The sequence below is a fragment of the Meleagris gallopavo genome, chromosome 7 (assembly GCF_905368555.1).
Source record: "Meleagris gallopavo chromosome 7, MGAL_WU_HG_1.1, whole genome shotgun sequence".
Lineage (NCBI taxonomy): Eukaryota > Metazoa > Chordata > Aves > Galliformes > Phasianidae > Meleagris > Meleagris gallopavo.
Window position 1 is genome coordinate 17,857,884 of NC_139410.1, and position 22,315 is coordinate 17,880,198.

Here is a 22,315-nt window from a genome sequence, read left to right on the forward strand (position 1 = left end):
ATTTGAAAATTATTTTTCCAACAAGAAAAATCAAGCTGTTTTTAAGCTGTTTTTAATCTTACCAACAAGGTACAGTGGTTTTCGAGGCAGAATGTAGCACCTTGAATAGAAATAAAATATAAGGACTTTCCCTCTTAAACAAATTTTTGTGAGATTTTCAACAGTACATTATGACATATCATCTATCACCAGTCTTTTGATAAATGGCCCCTATCAGAAAATCATGAAAGCTGTGGCTCTCCTAGCAATAGAAAACAGAGACCCACCAACATTCACTAGTTAAGATGTAATATTATCAAGATGTTTTTACCTCAAGTACTAGCCAGAGCTGTCCTCCCACATATATATCTGCTTTGTAGAACATCCCATAAAATCTAACAACATTAGGATGATTGGGAAGAAACTGCAAAATATTATATTCTGCTTCAATTTCTTCATCCACATCCTAAATAGGAAATACAAACATACAGAACATACAAACACAGTAAGCCTGTGTAAAGCAAGAATAAACTCTTATGGATAAAAAGAGCTATTTTTAAGCAGTTTGTACTTTTAAATGACTTTCTTCTAATGCTGCTGAAAGTACTCACATGAAACTGCAAATTAAATCCACAGTATTTAATTTAATCAAATCCTGACACTTGATTTTTTTACATGCAGAAATGTGAAATCTGTATAAAGCAAGCAGTTCCTCTTCAAGGACTCTTTTAATGAATAATATATGCAACTGGAAAAGTAAAAATTGCTCTAAACATTACTTAGCTATCTAAATAAGAATTTTTTAATGTATTAATTTCAAACATGCATATTTCTAAGAAAAATGTATGAAAATGTAATTATATGAACCTTTGATTCATTATTTTTTCTTTTCCTGTTTGTGGTCCAAACAGGACAACAGATGAGATCAAATAATTTCACAGAACCTCCAAGTGGAATGTTGTAAAAATAAAAACATTAAGACGGACATAAACTAGAAACTATTGAAAAGAGAAATATCAACATTCATTAAACAAGCAAATGTTACTAAGCATTTGTTAGTATGACAGTTCTGTGACAATTAAAAAATGTTGAATATCAGCTCATAGGCCAAAAATTAGAACAATATCTAAGCAGTAAATTTCCTTGCTTCTGCAGACACTGCAACTACTAAAAATATTAAACATTTACGTGGAGGGCCGTTTTGGCTTGTTTGTTTTTATCTATCTTGAGGCTATCATCTTACTTAGTACTTTTCCCAGAATTACACAAGAGAAAAAGCAAGACAGGCTTCAGAAGTAGTAGGTAATAGAAATGCAACCTTTCATAGTAAATATACTCGCTCAACTGTTACAATCAAACTCCAGCTTGATCCAATCTGTACAGTGGTCAGTTAATTCTTCCACTGAAAGTGAGGGCCTTGGCTCCACTAAAACTGGAGCTAGCAGAGAACCACTTCCAAGAATTTTACCTAGGCTTTAATTATTGCCTTTCCTTTAATTATTGTTTATCAGGGTTAGACGCTTACAGAAGACAATTGTAAAATATCATGAAGTTCACAGTATTTCTGCAATGGAAAAAGCAACCCTTTTAGGGAAAGTAGAATAAGAACATTTAAGATTAACAGTATCTTTTATCTTCCTTCCTAAAACAGACCCCTAAGAGGAATGCCTTTGTGCTTTCCTATCACATGGATGCTCCAAGCACAGGTGTCTGAATTTGTACTGGACGACTTATATAGATATAAAAATGAAACTTAGCAAATGCTGTTTCCAAAGAGCATGCAAGATGATGAAATTTTCAGCAGCATCTTTCAGGTTTCCTTCTGCCAACCCACTGTGCAAAAACATTTCCTCCACGATGCTTTCAATATCTTATGTTTAACTTATACTTTAAATGTATAAAAATTATTTTAAATTAGCAATGGAGTTTAATACTTTTACTTACACTAATAGGATCGAGAATCTTTACTGCTGCCAGACTCCCATCTTTCTTATTGGCAACCTTATAGACTTTACCATAAGTGCCTTTTCCAATAGTTTCTATAATTTCCCAGGTGTCTGTGGGATCAGCTAATGATTCTAGTCCGATCATACTAGAATTGTATTGAAATAATCCATACAACGGCTTCCTGAAAAACAAAGCAGACAGACATACAATGGGAAGCCTTAAGTAACTGAACTAAAGCAGCCGTGTTATGATAAAGAAATCTAATATTGAGAAGAAATGCAGATGGAATGACAAAGGAAAATCATGCAGAGGTATAAGATCACTATACAAAGGAAGGCAAAGAAAACACATTAGACCATTTCTCATTACTTACTTTGCTGCATGTATTAACTATTTGCTTTATACATTGCTGCATATGCTAAATAATTCTGAACCCATTTCTGAACTTTTGACAATATCTGATCTCTCTCCTTATTGCATGCACTTTTAATGGACATTTTATACAACCGGTTTAACACAGCTCATGAAATGAGACCTTATTTCCTGTGCATTAAAAAGCTATGTCATTCATGTAATGTGTTTTATCCAACTCCCTGGATAATTGCCAGGCAAACACTCAGTAGGTAAAACACTTCATCATATCTGATACATCTACAATGGAGCTGTATATAACCAGTTCATTAGTTTAGACCAGGCTGGCAGGTATCGTAAAATACAAAACAATTTGATACTAGACATCAGGAATGTCACTAGGGTAACAATTATCACTGAAGATGTTTCTCAGCAATTCCACTTGTCTCTGTCTCTGTCTCTGTTTCAGTCAGTGTGGCTATCAGTATGCAGACCACCTCAGCTACCTTTGCAATTAACTGGAAAATGTAAGTTCTGACATCCATGAACAAACTGAAGGAGAAAAATTGTAAAGTAATCTTGAAATAAGCAATTGAAGACAACACCATGGTTGACTGCAAAAGCTCCCAGTTTTTGGAGATTAATCAGCTAGCACCTCACTCCAAATGATCCCAAACAGACCTGACTTCTAAGGTTTGAGCCATTTCCTACTGTCTTCTTATTCTCTATAACATTCCCAGCAGCACTGACAGCTATCCGGCATCAAGAATTTAGTCAGAAAGAATGTGAGCCTGATAAAAAGTCTGAGAAATTAAAAAGGAATGAAGCAGCAGCTACTCAATGTAATTAAAGAAATAACTATGTTTTCTAATCATGCTAGAGAAGAAAATAAACTGCATTCAAATTCACATGCAGCCCAGATATGTGTACCAGAATGGAGATGTTTGTTTCCATGCTTGATACCTTTGCAGGGGAAAGAAGTTTTTAAATTCCTTTAAATGCCAAGAAAAAAAAGCAGTGACACGTAATTAAAGAAATTTACCACACAGAAAACACAAAACATTGCATTTCTTGATGAGGAGAGGGAAAGGGAGGAGAACAGATGAAAGGAGAGCAGAGGAGAAAAAGAAAAAGCTAGTCAATGTCATTAATCTGCTGAACGTCAATAACAATCAGGACAGTTTCTCACTACTTGGATTCAATACAGCATGCTACAAATAAAGAAGAGTATTCCAAACACATACAGTCAGCACCTCAATGTTGAAGCAAATCATGAGAGAGAATTTGCTGAAGTCGGTGAACAGACTGTACTGCATGAACTGAAGACAGCATCCTCAGACATGTAGCTTCTGATAAGCCAACCATAACAAGTTTTACTTGGGGTAGGAAGACAAATGCAAATGTAAGCAAGAACAGCTGTATCCCAAGTTTAAAAAAAAAAAATTAAACAAAAGCCGAAGACATATTGAACATGTCACTTTAATGCTTCATCAGTAAAGGCAGCTGGCATTCGCCTATCACTGTAACAACTAGCCTATCACATAGAATGTCCAAAAAATGATGCGTAGCACTCTTCATACTAATGTAACATTTATTAGAATGCCTCTCTTCCTAAGCAGCCAGTGTGAACAAATATATTTTTCTTTAAAATTAAAAAAAAAAAAGTTGTGACATTTCCTGAATTTGTTCTGATAAGTTATCATTAAACACTACCTCTGAACTTTCAACTTTTTTTTTTTAGCATTGCCTTTTATCAGAAAACAACATGGACAAAGGAGAATTTAATGCAAAACTGTTATAGATGGAGTCTGCATGAAAGAGAGAAGAAAAATTTTAATGAGTAAGCACTTCTCTGCATTTTCTTATAACAAAGTAGAACTTTGTTCATGTCCAGCTTAGAAGCAGATTTGCCAAATATGTAGCACAATCATCTTCTGCTTAAACTAGAAGTCTCTTCTTGAACTCAAACAATACATACCAAATGAGGTTCTGTATCTGCCACCAGTGAAAGTGTTCTTTGAATGCAACATAGTAAGTTATGACATTTCTGTGATAGATGTAAAAATTTTACATTATAAAAAAGCAAAAGAACAGTATGTACTACTATCTTAAACATTATAAATGTCTAATTTTTTTTAAAGTGTGCAACTTCTGCTTTTTCATTAGTTTTTGCTTGCTTACTCATTTACTGAGCTTCACAAAATAGTGTGCCTTAAAAGAAGGGCTGCCATATTTTTATTTATTAGTACAAGAAAAAGTTACACGTGAATGCAATCAATTCTATAAAACCCCATATCCACAAGACCTTAACTCTAAAATGTAAAAGCTGAAATTTCTTTAGGAAGGCTTTTCCTCTTTCACTGCTTGCACATCAGATCTCATATCTGTTCTGTGCTTTGAAGTGATATACAAAGGGTGGCTTCTAGCTGTGAAAAACTCAGCACTGTCTTCCCCAGAGGGAGCCTCAATCCATTTCAGACCTCCTGATTACAAGAATTTCACAATTTCTGCCACCAGATGGAGAAAACTTCTCAGTGGTTAAATCTGTTCCAAGCCAGCAAGCAAAATAGCCCACAGCAGATGCTGAAAAATTACACTTTGGCAATTAACTCTACTGGCTGGTGAACATGTTACACAAAGCTATTTGTGACTGCACACTCTTAAGCTTTTTGAGGAATGACTGGATGTTATCAACAACCCCTTGCACTCTGCCAAACCTTATTTTACATAATAAAGAATACAAAGCAAAAGGACAACTAGACAGGAGTCTTGACAAGATGTTCTCAGGCTGAAACAGGAGCAAATAGAAAGATTTTCGTTCTTTTTTTTTTTTTTTTTTCCCTAAAAAAAGAGAGAGATAAACTACTTTTTAAAGTAAACCTGTGTTGACCAACCATGAGAAACAAGAGGAGAAAACAAAATCTTAATGGGCTTCAGCAACTGACGGTATTTCTTTCAATTGCCCATGAAGTGAGACATTCTCCATTGAGAAAGTAAATCTCAGTAGTTTTTTTTGTAACACCAGGACATTTTGAAAACCTTTAGAAGTCACAACAAATCAAGTGAGACCATGTGCAACAGACTAAGTTTTAAGATAGCAAATGCATAAAAAAGTTTTATCTAAATTTAAAGAAAAAATAAGGTTGGCATTAGAATCATTAATTATGTATTACCCTCTTCACAGGAAGACAAACAGACTGCAAGGTTTGTCTGATAAAAAAAGAGTGGATGTGACTGTAAGGGCCTTGATTTAGTGACAGAATTCAGAAAGACAGGTTGATGATTGGACATTTTCCTGAAGGTCTTTTCCAACCTAGATGATTATATCATTCTATAAAAAGATAACAAAAGAAATACAGCTTACATACAGTCCACAAGTCATTTTTCCATTTGTGAACCAGACTTCTCTAATGGCTCTAAACAGCCTCCAAAAAAGCCTTCTGGAAATTACATGGTATTCCAGAAGTTCTTCTTTGATTCTCAATGCAAATTCACAAAGTTCAAACTATATTGTGAAAATAACAAAAAAGACTGCACAGAAATATTATGTAGAGATTTTACATGACGTAACAACCTCTAGAACAAAGTCAACATTTTTCTGGCACATGTATTATTCTGCAGCTATCTTTCTCAGAAATGATAGGAACAAGATGGACCCATAAGCAAGAGAAACAGTGCCAGAAATAGCTTAAGCATTGCAGTTTTCTTTTTGGTAGTGCCTTACTGAATTTTCATACAAGAGTTATTTGCCTTACTGACTTCAAACAGGCACCCTTTTTCTTGTTTACTGTAAAACAAGATAGCTATACAGGTTTTAAAATTAGTATGATCCTCAGTCCATCCTGGTGCTTTAAACAACAGTGGAATACAGTATTGTATAGTTTGAATTTTAATGCAGCTGTTAGGGACATAAAAGCAATTTCAGTTAATGCTAGTGAGAAAAAAATAATGTATACATCTAAAAAATACTGTTCCCACATGAATTACTCTTGCATACAGCTAATTTTTTTAGCATTATTTTTCCGGCTCTTCTCGCCTGTCTTGTGAAACAGCTGGCTGATGTTCTTCTGGCATCTACAGAAATAGTGAAAGAATGAGAATGTCATATTCAAAATTATGGTATTCCGCTATTTATAGAGAGCTCTATTTTGCTTCTACACTAAATAAATGAGCCATAGACAGAAGAATTCATAAGGCAAAACTGAGATTATCAGCCATGGCTTCACCCAGTCACGACAGCCTATTCTGGCTACTGATTGCCACACCAAGCCAGTTACCTAGGAAGAAATTGTTAGGGGAATTAATGAACCACTGAAAGCCATAAGAAAATCAATAGTCAGAACAGCTTTCTTTGCTAGTTTCCTCTTGCTGTTTCTTTCTGGCTAGTTTAAAACAAAGAGGATGTCAATATCCTGAAATACAGCATACAAAAGAATCCATCAACATATCATCCTATAAGTTGGTTGTAGAAGAAGCAGCTGCAAAATTTGATGTACATAGTTCTCTAGAGGATGAAGGTCAGTGACAGAAGATGGAGAAGGACAGAAATATATTTAAAAGCTGTTACAACTTAGGGACAAAAAGAATCATGCTTCAACTGATCACATTGTTTCACTAGGCCAACTTCAGGGAAAAATAGGACAATAGGTAATAAAACTGCCATTATTTAAAGGTGAAAGGCAGATCCCTGAAAACACTCCTGTTAAATTCAGTTCACAGAACAAGTGCCTGATGAATACAGAAACCACGAAACAGGCTCTGTGGGTACTGAAAACAGAGGTACAGAGAAAGTAGCCAGGAAACTACTATAGGTAATCTCTCTTTCAACATAATCTTAAACTTTTTAAACCTCTTACTAATTGTACACATTTCCATTCTCTACAAATAGTCTTCTAAATTCAGGAACACCTTTGTTACTTTCTGATCTTTTGCATCCTTTTTATGGATGAATGGAATAACTCAAAGTTGCAGACTTCTAAGATCATCTAAGTGACAGGACCAGGACAGAGCAATAATCAGCAGCAGTGGCTTATATCTAGATGATAGTTCTGAGGAAGTGTTGTGACTGTTGGCTTGCCTTTGCCAAGGTTGTTTCTATGCTTCCAGTCCATCACAACATGAAACATCAATCCCATTCCTGGGATTAACCATAATAAATCACACACAAAATACCAACTGACATAATGACAAAAACATTTAAATGTCACCTACTACTTAATGTAATTATTACATAGGTACAGAAATGTACAGAAATGAGGAGAACAAAAACAATTTGGTTAATTACTAACTGTGTTATCTGCTTCCTCTTCAGGATCTCCGTAGTACAATACACACCCCAAGCCCTCCATAATAGATATTCTGTGCCATCATGGATATATAAATGGGCATTTACTATCCACCTTGAAAACTTGTGATAGCCTGCTACTACAATACAATTATTCTGACATTTCTGTAATACTTGTAATAGAACAGTAACGCTATTTTCATTGTGTTCTGAGACAAAACAGGCTTAAATAAAAATGTTAAGATCTCACCTGGTGATACGCAGATAATTCTCTAGAACATAGGGAAATACTCCCTCCAACAAATGCTTTTCAAGTTTGTATGCTAGAATCTGAACATCTGGCTTTACTATCCGCATAATAATACATCAGCAGGATATTACAAAGCACTGTTTTTTAATGTTTTCACGCAACTAGACTTTATCCCAAACTAAAAAGGAAATTTATAAAGTAATTATGGTGGCTCTTAGATTTTTTTTTTAACACTTCAATGAAATGGTGAGAGTTTCACACTCCTATTCCTAAACCAATTCTGAACCACAGCATTTTTAAGATTATAACCTTAATTCAATTTTTTTAATCACATGTTTTGAGTCTAAAACATAAAACCACTCCAGAAAAATAAAACCACAGTAGAAAAATGTATGTGTCTAGCCCAGGCAACCCAGGCACGTGTTTTCATTTAGATTCATTGTATTATTATCTGTTGCATTACAAAAAATTAAAGTAAATTCTTACTGCACCATAGTGTTAATGGGTAAAGCATTTAATGTTTATGAATAATGCTTTATCATTTTTGTATTGTTCATATAAATCAAACAGACAAGACAACTACTCTGGGAGTACAAACACATCCCGAGGAATTAGCCATTTTCATAAGTAATCAGATCAAAGGTGCATGGAGGAAGTGATAAAGTATAGCCTGGCCCCTGACCAGCTACGCTGCAAATACAATTTTATTCTTACTTTTCTTGGAGGCCTGTCAGACCAGAAGGCATTGCTGACTCTGCTGTTGGTTCACAAGGAACTCATTTTATTTCAGATGTCATCTCATCTTGTTACTCTCTAATAAGCACCATGGTGCTCTTGAGAAAAATTCCATAATTCGCAGGCTCTGGGTAAACACCTTACTGGCAGCTCCCTCAAAAACCACATTGTTCCTCCCTTCAAAATTTCATTCTGATGTTTCTTTCTTAAAACGGACCTATGACTTCATGTTACTTGCTGCCTCTAACAGCCAGCTTACCAGTTTGCCTCATGTTTTTTTGTTGTTGATTGGGACTTACAGACAATATAATAGTAGCCTTAAATAGAGCTGCTAAACCTGAACAGAATGGGCCATGCTATTTAATTGAACACTGCCTCAATCGGCTGCATAATCAAGGATTGAACAAGCAATCACTGAGGTTTTCTAGAGTAGGAAGGTCTTAAAGATGAGGCTGAACTCAAACTATCTCCCCCTTTTTTTTAATAAAAACAATCTCTGGTAATTCAAAAAATTTCCCAGGGCTTTGCTTCTCTTCCATCTCGTCTTCATTGATGTCAACACTTCTGTTATGTATCAAATTTATTTATCTTAGAAACATTCAGCACCACTCATTTTCACAGAACTTCATACATATAACATGCTTTTTTTCCTCATCTACCATAGCTAAACTTCCCCAACCAAATACACACAAGAGCTGAAATGAATTGAATGAAAAGATTTGTAAACAGTAATTCACAGTGCTAAGAAAGCCATAAAACTTGTTCCACAAGCAGTGAAAGTACTGAATTTGATAAATCTGTATCTTTGAAATATCCTACCATCAATAATTATTAATCTTGCTTTCCAGAGGTCAACCTCTGTTGTAGCAAAGCTGGAATTGTTAGCACACAGATGGTCCAAGCAAATTAGAATGCATAAAGGACAAAACTCAATCTGTATCTTCACCAGAGAAGGTTTTGGTTTGTTTCCCTAGCCTCTGATTTTCATGAAAACTATAGGAATTTATTTGCTTCAGGTATTACTGCTTCTCTAATAATTCTGGATATGATCTTCTTTTGTGAGAAAATTCTTTCTCACAAAACTTCCAAAGGCTGGTTCACCAAGGTCGAGCAGAAATAGCCTAAGATCAGTGTTGATACTGAAAAATAAGGGAGAAAAAAAAAAAGATGAAACTAGGGCAAATTAGATAGCATAATTATTGGAAACGGCTGGTAAAAGCTAACTTGCATTCCTCATTAATGTGCAGAAAACAGCTTTTGCTTTCACAAAATTAGCAAGAGGTATTACCAACAACAAACGACATTTCCAGGGCTTCTGGGAGGTAATCTGTATTTAAGAAAAAAGAAAACAAAAAACCAACACCCCCTTGCACATGGCAAACCTGGTAATTTTTGAAAAGTTGTCTTATCTTTTGATGTAAATGGAATCATGTTACTAACACATAAATCATTAGAGATTCCTAATGAAGTTTTCAGTACCACTGAAAATAAAGATGCTGATCATTCATGAGGAATTACAATACATTCCATTTGTCCAACTGCTAAATGAATCAGTTCATGTCTACATCTCTGGACACCAAACGTTGAATAAAATGGTGCACCTAGTCAGTTATCATGATAAAATTAAGAGTTATTACATTATAAATATAACAATGAAACACACAAAGTCTCACAAAATATTAAGCAGAAGTTATTGTCCAAGACCTGATCCAAACATCTGAAAGCCAGTTAACAACTCAAATGGGAAGTTCTGATCAGTGACAATTCTATTAAAAACAGTATTTATATTATTTATATTTCTATTAGTTATCTAAGCAGTATCCCACCAAACAAAACACACCAAGCAGTTACAAATGACTAACAGCTAACACATCAATTTCACCTCAGCCTAGCAATTCAGCATTAAAATGAACTTAATAATCCCATGAGCCTTTTCAGTTATAAACTGAAGGTGGGAAATCAAGTGACTACCAGCTACAGTCCCCATGTGTTAAAAATCAATACCGAAGGTTTTCTCCATCTCCTTTGGCAGTATCTTGTCACAGCAATTAAAATGCCTGTGGTAGTGCTAAAATGGAAAGAAGAAGAGCTAAGAACTGAATGATGGCCCTTAGACCAAAACCAGCCTCCTCACTGCAGTCTAATTACAAAAGCTTGAGGTGCTTTGTGTACAGATGACAAAAAAGAAATCTAAAACAGATGTACAAAAAAGTTAAAAGAAAAAAACTGCAAACTTACATTAGCGACCTATTTTCTGAAATCAGTTTATATTATATTGGATTTTTGTCCCACAAAAGATATAGGAATTCTTCAGAATTAAGACAGTTTCCTCACAGTAGCGCTCGTATCTGTCAGTGCTGCACAGAACCGTGTGTTCTGCACGCTAGTTCCCAGGCCCAGCACTATGCAAACAATGCAGTACATGTTAGCTTAAGTGGCTGTCATGGAGGGTACAGATAAACCGGTTGAATCCTAGCAGCTTCACTTCGTTAATACTAAAGATCAGTGTGACACTAATTGATCCTGAGCCTAATCTATTTATCAAGTCTTTTACATACAGGAGCTGAAGGATTTAAGCCATTTAGTCATTCACAGAGAGCGAGCAACAAAACTGCTCAATTTTTTGAAAGGATATTCCTACTGTTTCACAATATACCTTAATTGTATAATGTAATCAATCATAATTCAACATTATAGTGCTCCAGTATTACTTTTACAGCAGTTTTATTCTAATGAGGATTTTAAATAAGAACAGACATTCTCTTTATCCATCAGCAAAATAATAATAAACCGTTAACCACGATACAAAGAGCAGCTCTCAGTGCTGACAATGACTCTTGCTCAAGATGAAGTATTTTCATCAGTAAGCTAGTTGTTATGCATTACCAGCATGTGTGCAGTAGCCTACCGTGACACCAATTTGCATAATTTCTCTTCTCTAACGGGCTTCAAAAATAATAATAGGCATGCTAGATAGGATCTGTTCATTTTAAACTTCCTTCAGCAGCTATCTTTATGGAGCAGTTATCAAAAGAACCTTCAAAGAATTAAGTTTAATAAATTATAGATGTATGAGGGCTGCTCCAAAAGTAACGCCTCCTGTTGTATTATATTGGCCCAGAACATCAGAGGTGGCTGTTGGTGGTATGGCAGTAGGGGTTCAACCTTCCCACAAATATTCCGTTACATTCTGTTGCCATGTGACAGATGGCAGCAGAGGGGCAGTCTGACAACATGGTGTCTGACATGGAAGCGCAGTTGAAGCAAAGGTGTGGAACTGAATTCCTATACGTGGAAAAAATGGCACCCACTAACATTCACAGACACTTGCTGAACACTGGTGGAGAGCAAAGAGTGGACATGAGCACAGAGAGGCAGAGGGTGGCATATTTCAGCAGTGGCAACAACAGGTCACTTCTGCTGTTGCAGATTTTTACAAGAGCAACATTCAGGATCTTTTTCATTAGAGGTGAAAATGCAGAGCTAATGGTGGTGACAATGTTGGAAAACAGTGTTTTGTAGCTGAGAATTTCCTCGGTCAAATAGTGTTATTGCGCTCTTTGTATTTGCTGTAGCTCTTATAGAAATAAATAGAACACATTACTTTCAGAGCAACATACAAATTCAAGTTATGCTCTCTGGGCCAATAACAGTTTACTCTGAATTCAGCAACAAAGACCTAAGCAAATCCTCAAACAATTTGCACAACATAATTCCAGCAGAAAGATGTTACAAAAAGCAGCAGCACAATGTCAATGTCTGCTGCTATTCACAATTAACTGTTAAACTTAAAAGTCAGTTCAGGAATCCTAAATACAGATAGATAAAAGAGAAGGATAGATTGTGATATGCTTAGGAGCTGCAAGAGTTGTTATACCTGCATACAATATTTAACGTTCCTTAATCTACAAGGAAGAAAAAAAATATCTTTGTTTTCTGCTGGTCTGAACCCCAAAAAGACATAAAGACATTACAATTTGTTAACATTTTAGGCAAGCAGAAAGAATAACCCGATAGCAAACTCTGAAGGAGAGGAAGCTTCAGAGAGAAAAGCGAAATAATATTCCACCACCATGACATTTTAACTGACGACTACTTTCTCAACTTCATGACTTTTGCATTTGTATATTCTGACCTGTAAAGCAAATAACACTGCTATACTATCATGATTCTCCAGATAGTCATCTGAAAAGAAGTCTTGCTTTGTGGCTGCAAAAAGGAATTCAGACCTGAGTGTACTTTATTATACATTCTTATGCGCGGTCATTGGCAAGAAAGACCTGATTTTTCTTTACTGAACAGGGAAAGATTCCCAAACATCCAACACAATTTGCATGCAGACCTTATCCCCACCAATGCAAAAACTCATCGCCAAAGTACTTAGCAATCCCAGTGAGGGAAATGGGACACAACAGATGCCAACACGGACACAAGCAAAACTCTGAGCTTGCTCCTATCAGGTATTTCACACTGAGAAGCACTAATCAACTTCAATCCCTTCTGATTCAAAGGATTTGGGGGAGATTAACACCTCGAAGAGCTGTGATCTTGAAGAGAGTACAATTTAGTAAGAAAATAAGAAAATAAAATAAAGTAATAACAACAAAAACTCCATGAAATTTTAAAACAGAATTTAAAAATAAAAGGAAGGAATGAACTGGCCTCTTTTCCAAGTCCAACTCTTGGGCTGCTGCAAACACTCCTGAAGAAAGTTCGGAGAATTTACAAAGATAAACATGACATGTAAGGGCAGTTCACCATGCAGTGGGTGCAATAATTATGACCTAGAAAAAAAACTACCTGTAGCAGCTCAGTATCAGCTAATCAGTTTTATTGTACATATCATTTGATTTAGTGAACAGCTCCATATTCAATACTGTAGGCCTCCAGAATTTGAAAAATATTTTGTGCTATCATCCAACAAAGAAATATGGAAGCATGTTATCTATTTGCTGTGTTACCACAACCAGCACTGAATGGGGAAGTCAGTTAAGACCTTCACCATAAAAGTAAATTAGACAGTACAACCAGCATGCAGGAGGATGCAGCACTGTTTGCATCACATTATAACCTACAGACATTATGTTCTACCACATCACAGAATCATAGAATCACAGAATCACCAAGGTTGGAAAAGACCCACAAGATCATCCAGTCCAACCATCCACCTATCACCAATACTTCTCACTAACCTATGTCCCTTGACACAAAATCCAAACGCTCCTTGAACACCTCCAGGGTCGGTGACTCCATCACCTCCCTGGGCAGCCCATTCCAGTGACTGACCACTCTTTCAGAAAAGTACTATTTCCTAATGTCCAGACTGAACAGAGCAACAGGTCGTTTTCAACAAGGACAATACTTGCTACAATTAACACCAGTTCCTAACTATGTATTTAAGCAAAGAGTATCTACAAAAAAAACAAAGCTTAAAAAAGAATGAAAGTGTGATAGGCAAAGCACCAACTGATTTCATTCATTCTAGAAAGATATCTTTACACGATACAGAGTGATGTGTTATAAGGGTTTTGCTGCCTTGCTTCAGGATGCTCCTTTTACATTTCAAGTGTACAAACCTAAGGATTAAGAGAACCCTTGAGATCCTCTTGACTGTAACTCATTCCCTGTACCACAGAAGTATTATTTTCTTACGTGCTTCAGGTTCTCAGTTCACAAATGAAATGAACTAGTACCTAACTGACTCAGAGTTGTATTGAAACATTCTATCACGTAGGTAGATACGCTTACACCACCAGGTATAAGCTGCTACCTCTCTCTGATGATTACAGCAATATTAAACCTAATAATCTGCGGTAATACCTTCACAGAACTCTCATCCACTGTCCTCAGGTGATTGTGCAAACAAGCAACCCCATGGACTGCTAGATTTATAAGCGTCCCTTGAGGCTCAGAGAGTGTGCATATCAGCCTCTCAGTCTGCTACTGTCATGAGAATATGACCTGTGGACCAGCTCAGCTAGCCGCACAGGTGTGCTAGCAGCTCCTTGCCTAGTGCCCTAGCATCCCTTCTCAGAGCTCTGTAACAGGGGTATACTTGCGACATGAAATAGATAAATGCACAGATGTAATTGGGGTTTGGAAAACCCCTTTAATTGAGCTATTACAAAAAGAGAATTACACAGTCAAAAAAAATACCTTGTCATAAAACATCCCTGTTTCAGCCTTCTGACATGCAAACTTTTTCACCTTAATCCACTACACTTAGCAGTCCTCAGTACCTCCTTCAAGCTTGTATTGTCTACCCTGAAAACACTGTTGGTCATTTCTAAATTACTCCTTCTGGTCTCAGTAGCAAGCTCCCTTTTTGTAGAGAGGCCGATTTTCCATTAAAAGAGTTGGTAGGTATCCTTTTCCATTAATCTCTCAGTTTTCCTTCGTAGGTAGTTCCTCTTCAATCCCACTTTGTGACCAAGTCCTCCTACTGAAGTCCAGCCTCCCAGCTTAAGATTAAGGCTTGATATGAGGGGTACTCTAGAAGTAATGACTCCTATTTTTCAAGAAGATATTGGTATGGCAGTAGAGGTTGAGCCTTCCCACCAATGTATTGCAAATGAGAATTTGCTGTATCAAATAGTGTTATTGTGTTCTTTGCATCTCTTACAGCTCCCATGGAAATAAATTGTAGGTTGCTCTGAAAGTAAGGCCTCCTATGATTCCCTAAATTGTCCAGACTGTCAATATGCTCAGTTTATACGTACATCTCTGTAAACAGACTTTCTCACAAAACTACTACTCATGCATTGGAAGGATTTTTTTTGCCTAGCTTAGAACAGAAATGGTTGCACCAAGAAGATACTCACTTGAGGGCCTTCCAGCAAAAAACAGTATTTTGTGTTGGCTTTTGGAAACTGCCATATCTGATTTATATCCATGAAGTATCAATTGTACAAAGGTAATTTTCTGCCATGAATTATTCATTTCCTGTTGTAATCAGTCATCTGAGATAGTCATAAATATTTATACATCCAGTTAATTCACTAATTAAAACTGAAATAATTCTAAAAACGGGATGTTATCTCAGAGGCACACTGACCTAACGTTCTGCTCAACTTTTACATTAGTGAAGCCAGCCACCATATGGGAGGCAAAGCATGACACAGAAATGGGTTAAGATATCAGGACAGAAGAGTGTTGTGTGTACCCTAGAAATATTATTTCACCATTCTCTAATTTCCCGGTTTATAAAATTAGAGATAACATTGCCTACCCTTGCACTCCTTTGCAATCCTTAGGCTTCTCACTACCATTGAAATAACCAAAGGAAATAATTCTCTAGAGACTGAGTTATTGACTTGTACTTGGACCTATGCAACTTCATTACCCTTCACAATTTCTAAGAAATGTTTTGGATTGCTAGCTGCCTGACAGTAGCACAATAATGCCTACAGATTGCAGGAGCCTATAGGCAGAAATTTCTCAGAGTTAGTCAACTGTACTGATATCTCTCACTCAAACCACATCAATATAACGTGTTTACAAAATGATTTATTTACTACATCCATAATAGATAATGCAGTTTACCAAGGTTTAGAACACTACAAGATAACAGAAATTAAATAATTCTACATGTATCTAGACTTAGATCAGCATTAAAGGTTTTTCTTATCTAATAAACTCACAGGTCTTTTTCAGCTTATATTCCCTCACCTCCTCAGAAGGGAATGAAATAATTTTCACTTTACAAAGTACCCCTGTCTCTGTGGTAATTCCTCTTTGTCCTCTCCCTTAAAACTCAAACCACTACTCATTCATCTATGAAAGGAGTAATCTGTCCCCTTCATCAAACTATATTTTGCCATCTTCTTCAGCAGCTGATGGCCTTAGGCCTAATGTGAAGTCTCACCTGTCCTTCACAAACGTCAGTGATTATTCACATCTAGCTAAACTTTTCACAAGCTGTCAGTCCCTTGTGAAGCATGACTTCCCTGGAAAATGGTTAAATCTCAGAAAAAGAGCCTCTCCCTATATAAAAAATGTAAATGTTAGTGTATTTGTTATCTGGTAAATAAACAACCATACTTTAAAGAGACACACAAACAGAATCAAACAGAATCAAGGTGTTTGTCTCATTTAACAGAGTCTTTTAAAGTGGCATACATTAATAACAAAATTTGCAAGAGTTATTTACAATCCTATTTTTGAGTGATCTTGTAACAAAGTAGTTCCAAGATAGGACTATGAATTCTTTGTCTAGCTGAGTCCAGAACACTGGGGAAACATCATTCTCATGATGTAAAAACAGAAGCTCTACTGAGAACATTATCAAGTAATGTTATAAACTATGAACATTACTTTCCTCTCATCATTGATGAAAAAGGTCAGTCATCAAAAAGCCTTTAAAAAGATTGATGATTTTTGGACTGAAAATTCATGTGTCTTACATTCAGTGGAAAGAAAAAAGCCTTCCTGACAAGGGCAGGTTGGAGAAAGCTGTGTTCTCTGAACAATGATTCTCCTTCAAGGATCTCAGGTCTATCATGAATTCAGAAATGATTCACTGGAGTCCTAGGCTCCAGAAAGAAATAAAGGAGGAGGAAAATCAAGTGGCTATAAACTACAATTCATTCTGTGCCTTCAACTATTGGATGCCTGTGAAAAGTAAAGAAAAAGTCAGCAGATTATGGTGCAGCTGATGCATTTATAATTTTCTGCTAATTCAGACATAGAAAGAATGTATAGTGCAGTGTTAGAGTAACAAAAGGAATGTGGTACTCCATGTAAAAACAAAATCCATTCAAAGTTTCTCTGCATGTACAAAGAAAATAATGAAAATCCATCTCTGTCAAAAGATAAAGAAACAATCATGCAAGTGTGGAAGTTATATAAGGCCCTGATAAAAGATCTTATCACGTTCACTCAAAGTACTGAAAAATCCAGAATTAATCTTTAGCAAGGCAATTAGATTTTGTCAGAAGACATCTATGCTAGAATGAATCTTATTTTGAGTGGGTTGTACTCTGACACAGCAAAGGAATTCAAAATATAAGAAAAACAATTCTGCTCAGACACAGGCAAAATTAGCACATAAAATTGCATATCAACAAGAAGAACTAGGACAGAATAGTGCCAATTACATGAATAAATAGCTAAGAATACATTACATCATTTTGCAAAAGTTTGTGCTGTCAGGATGTCTGCTTCATTCAGGAGGCATTTGGCATTCAGCCAAAGGCCATTGCTCTTGGTCCCTGCCTGAACTATGGCTACAGCCACACACCCCATTGGACTAAACTCAGTCCCTGACCTATGGACTTGATCTCCTGGATAGACCTGGAATCTGTCTTGTTGCTTCCCACTCACCTGGCCGACATCCCTGGGCCTGTTCCCCTCACCTGGCCAGGGTTCTCTAGAATGTGTGCTCCCTGGCACAACCCCTGCCCATGTTTTCACTGGCATATGGCTCACCTGACCAACAGAGCAGCCTAGCCCACACCGCAGCATATCTATTAGCACTTCAACAAAGACTTTTTTCAAACTAGCTTATTTCAGAACATGCAAAATGTGTATGATTTTCATCAGAGTTGGTATCTATATATCCTTTAGTGCATATCAGGAGCTCAAATTAGTGAGAACCAACTACCCTATTAATAGATGAGACAGATGATTTTTCTTATGGTCACTACTTTTTACCTGCTTAAAGACTGATGAAGATATACATGTTATAGTATTGGCTAGTGACACATTTAACAATTTACAGACTCTTAAACTAAACTTTAATGGTCATATTTTACACTAGATACTATAACATGGAACATACAAGGAAAGTATTTTAAGTTAAATAAACTCATTTTTTACATGCACACATGGAGTAAATTAATATTTGAGGATAAAAGGGCATGTTGTTCTTACTTAACTAGGTAGTTAATCAGACAGTCAAGATTTGATTACATCAAACCCCAAACTGTAAAGCAGAACACTATCTCAGGATATACTTTTGAAAGTCCTCACTCCCAACACCTATATTCAGGTTTTTTTTTCTTCATTCCATTAAACAGCTTTCACAAAATTCTGACAAATATACTCATCAACAAAATTAGTTTTCATCACAGATTATAAAACAATTCCAATTTAAGTCTCTGGAGTTCATGAAAGCATAAGACTAAGTTTGAATGGTAACAAAATATTCTTCTAGCTGATGAAATATTCATACCCATTTGTCATCAAGATTTTAATAAGTAGAAAAACAGCCTTTTCACCTTTGTTCAGTACCAGAACAGAGCTTTCTTTCATTCAATTCTGAATGCTGAAGTAAGATGTCTCCTGAAACATTACTCATTTCCCTTTCCTGTACAACACAGTACAGGAGATACTTAAATTTTACTTAGAAAAATGACTCCATGTTGTCAAAACAAAAGTTTACATATTTACACTATTCAAAGCTTACAGAAGTTTTCATCATTAAAACTTTAAACAGCTTCTGTTCTCTGCACCTCTCCAGACATGCCACTGTTGGATCCATGCATCAGATCTAAACATTCCCTCAAATTCACTGACTACTGAAAGTCCCAACATTTTATAAAATCTGTACATTCATATTCATACCAAAACGCAGGTAAGATGCTCTATATTCAGTTATAGTCCTAAAATCATGAAATTTGTTTCAGAAGAAAAACACAACTCTACAGATCTAGAAAATGTGCAGTGAATTGTTTCAGAGCCCCATCACGTTTTTAAAAAAAAAACAAAACAACATTTACTGAGCCCTCACATCACTGTAATGCTGATCTCTGGGTCCTTCAGTTGTTTCAGGAGGTTCCACTCTACTACCAGCTTCCTGACTTTCAGACACCTCATTTGCAGTCCCCATGTTGCTCTACTGAGCAGATTCATCAGATTGCTGAATCTCACTCCCAAGTTTCCAGCTTTACTGGGGTTTAAATTCTACTTCCAATTTCCTGCCTCATGCACATGCTATCAGAGCTTCTGCCACTGCTCCCTGAGGAGCTGTTTGGAGTTCTTTTTTCCCAAACAGCTAATATTCCCTTTATTTTCTCACAGGCAGTTCATGGTAAAATGCAGAAAAGATTTGGACAGAAACTCCACTGCAATACCTGAGTTTGTGCATGCACGTGTTATCAACAGTCAGTACAAGACTACCGGATGACAGAGTAAACTGATACTGTCAATCAAAATAGAAACTGAGACCAACATTCTCCAAAAAAACCCGAAAATTGGAACCTACCTTTTTTTTTTTTTTTTTTAATGGAAGCTAGAGCCATGTCATGACTCACCCATTCAGAGACACGGAATCAGGAAGAATGACTGCAGCATGAGCAGGTGAACTTGAGGAAGCCATATTTCTTATGTACTTTGAGGACCTGACAGCATTGCAATCTCCTGGAACTTGGTGTAGCACTGAAGCCTAAAAAGCTGCTTTACCCACATCACTGCTCTGCAGTTTATCAGTTTGCAAAAGGCATGCCCCTGGACACACTGCCTTTTACATGTGGAAGTATCATCACAGTTTTGGGGATAGAGGGGAGGGATAGGGAGGAACACAACTCTGTCACAACTGTTTGTAAATTAAAGAACATTATCTATCTTTTAAAAGTAAAACTGTATTATCAACATTCAATGTACACATGACATCCCAAGTCTTTCAGTCTGTCACCTTCCAGTACAGAGTATAGTTTAATTCTTTTCCAAATGCCTTTACAAAGGTTGGTGTCAATTTCACAGCAACTACTAAGCTGCTGTGAAGTACCACGAAACCACGCATGTTATCTCAGCACTGCTGCCTAACTCAGTCAAGATCTGTGCTGAACAATCTTATGCCATCATAAATGCCTTTTACTGAGCTGTTAAAGGAAGCCAATTTCTCTGTTATGACATATACATGATAACAACCCATCATGATAGTCCTTCACTGTTCAGACCAGAAGGAGTCCAAACTACAACTGGTTATAAGCACTTTACCAGACGTAGATGATTCACTGACCATCTCCTCTATAATTAGGAACGTAATACTCAAATGGCTAAAAATATAATAATTAAAGGAATGGGGGAATTTTCCTCTATAAACATAATACTAATCATTTCCGAAAACTTTCTCAAAAGAACTACAAATTAAAGATATGGTCTTTGTTAATATTCTGTAATTTCTGAAGATGTACCTTACCTCTTTTTTTTTAATTACAGGAAATGTTTTGATTCATGTTCCATAGCTCCATCTGCTACAGTTGCTTATAATGGAGGTGACATTTATATTAGGTTTGAAAGAAGAAAACATATTAGAAAAGGTAGCCTGACTGGTCTTTATATCCACTTCACAGGCTGCACATAAAGTATAAAGATAATCCATATAACTATTGATAGAAACGATGAGAGAACAAGTGAAGACAAGATGTGCACCAAACATGCCCTTACAAATGAGATTAAAAATCAATCGTATCTATCATTCAGCAATCCAGAAAGTTTAATATAAAGTGTGAAAAATGTACAAGAAGGCAGGAAAACTGTCACCCCATTCTGCTCTTCTTAGTACTCCTTGTCTAATTACTCCTCTTTAACACAGTCAGTCTGCTTATTCTTCACACACAAAAGAAAATTATTAACAACAGAAATACTACATACTTTGAATAATAAAAATTGTAAGCTTGTTTTTTTCTTCTTTTCCTTTCAGAAGAGGTTTTGCGACCAGATAACATAGGTCAGTGACTTTCTATGATGACAGGCTGTTTGGACATGCTACTGACATGACAGGATCATTCCATGGTGGAGGTGAAGGAACCAGTTAGCGATTACATAGGTAGAATCTAGACTACTTAAATGACAAATCTAGAGATAAGAAACAAACAAACAAACAAAAAACCCACAAGTTCTCTCATCCTCTACGTCTAGATTTGCTGGCTACTGTCCTCAAAGTCAATGTATTAAAAAGTATGCAATAGCCGTCACAGGGAACTTTCCAGTAATTTGTTTCTTCTACATCAAAGAGAAACTGTGCTGGAGGACAAATATTGAAAATAATTTTAAAACAAATGTTTTGATTAGGTGACAGATCCTGTAATATCTCAGGTAAACTGCTAAGCGTTTGAAAGCAAGTCATCTTCCACCAAACAGAGTATCAGTGTGTTCAGTGGACACTCGGGTCTTTATAACCCTAAGGGGCAACCCTTTCTCTGGAAATTGTTGCATCAGATTAAGTTATTTCTCCATTTCCATTTTTCTCTCTGCTTAAATTAATTACTTTGTGTTAAAGTCTACTGCCAAATTGATAAATCTGGATACATTTACCCAGGCATGAAAGTAGGGAAGATAATGAAGAAAGAAGTGAACCTGGAACCTCTAGCCCTGCCTGTCTTTCAGGACTGGATTAACAACAGTTTCCTTCTATTCTTCTGTTCATGCTGGGCTGCAAAACAGAGAAAAGAATGAGTAAAGAGATCATGAAAAAGACAAGAATTGGCAACAGCACAGGTCACCGACAAATAGTAGAACAAATCATTATTTAGCTGAGCTACTATAAAAGATTCTTCTCTTTCCCTGTCATTTTTTCAGCACCTAAGCTGAGGAAAGAAATAGCAGAGAACACTAAATCAGGAACATCTCCACTTGGCAGAGTTTAGTAAAATACTAATCACTCACATGGAAATATTTACAAGACAAAAGGGTGGGATTTTTTCTTTTTCCAAGTAATAGTGAAATATGAAGATGAGAATACCTTGGGATCATCATTACTCTTGCAGTTCTATGCTTACTCAGGAAACAATAAAAAATGGAACCAGCACTATTCTGAACAGTCTAAA

At 36.2% G+C, this 22,315-nt stretch overlaps 1 protein-coding gene across 2 annotated transcripts in view; it reads right to left on the bottom strand.

Moving 5' to 3' along the window:
- Positions 1 to 22,315, bottom strand: part of MYO3B (myosin IIIB) — a 196,765-nt gene that overhangs the window by 167,173 nt on the left and 7,277 nt on the right. For both annotated transcript variants that reach the window (XM_085228887.1, XM_031554299.2), the window contains exons 5-6: positions 1,924 to 2,107; positions 311 to 445 (exon numbers count right to left, since the gene is read on the bottom strand). In XM_085228887.1, the coding sequence (XP_085085013.1) occupies positions 311 to 445; positions 1,924 to 2,107 (319 nt within the window). The remainder of the gene's footprint in view (positions 1 to 310; positions 446 to 1,923; positions 2,108 to 22,315) is intronic.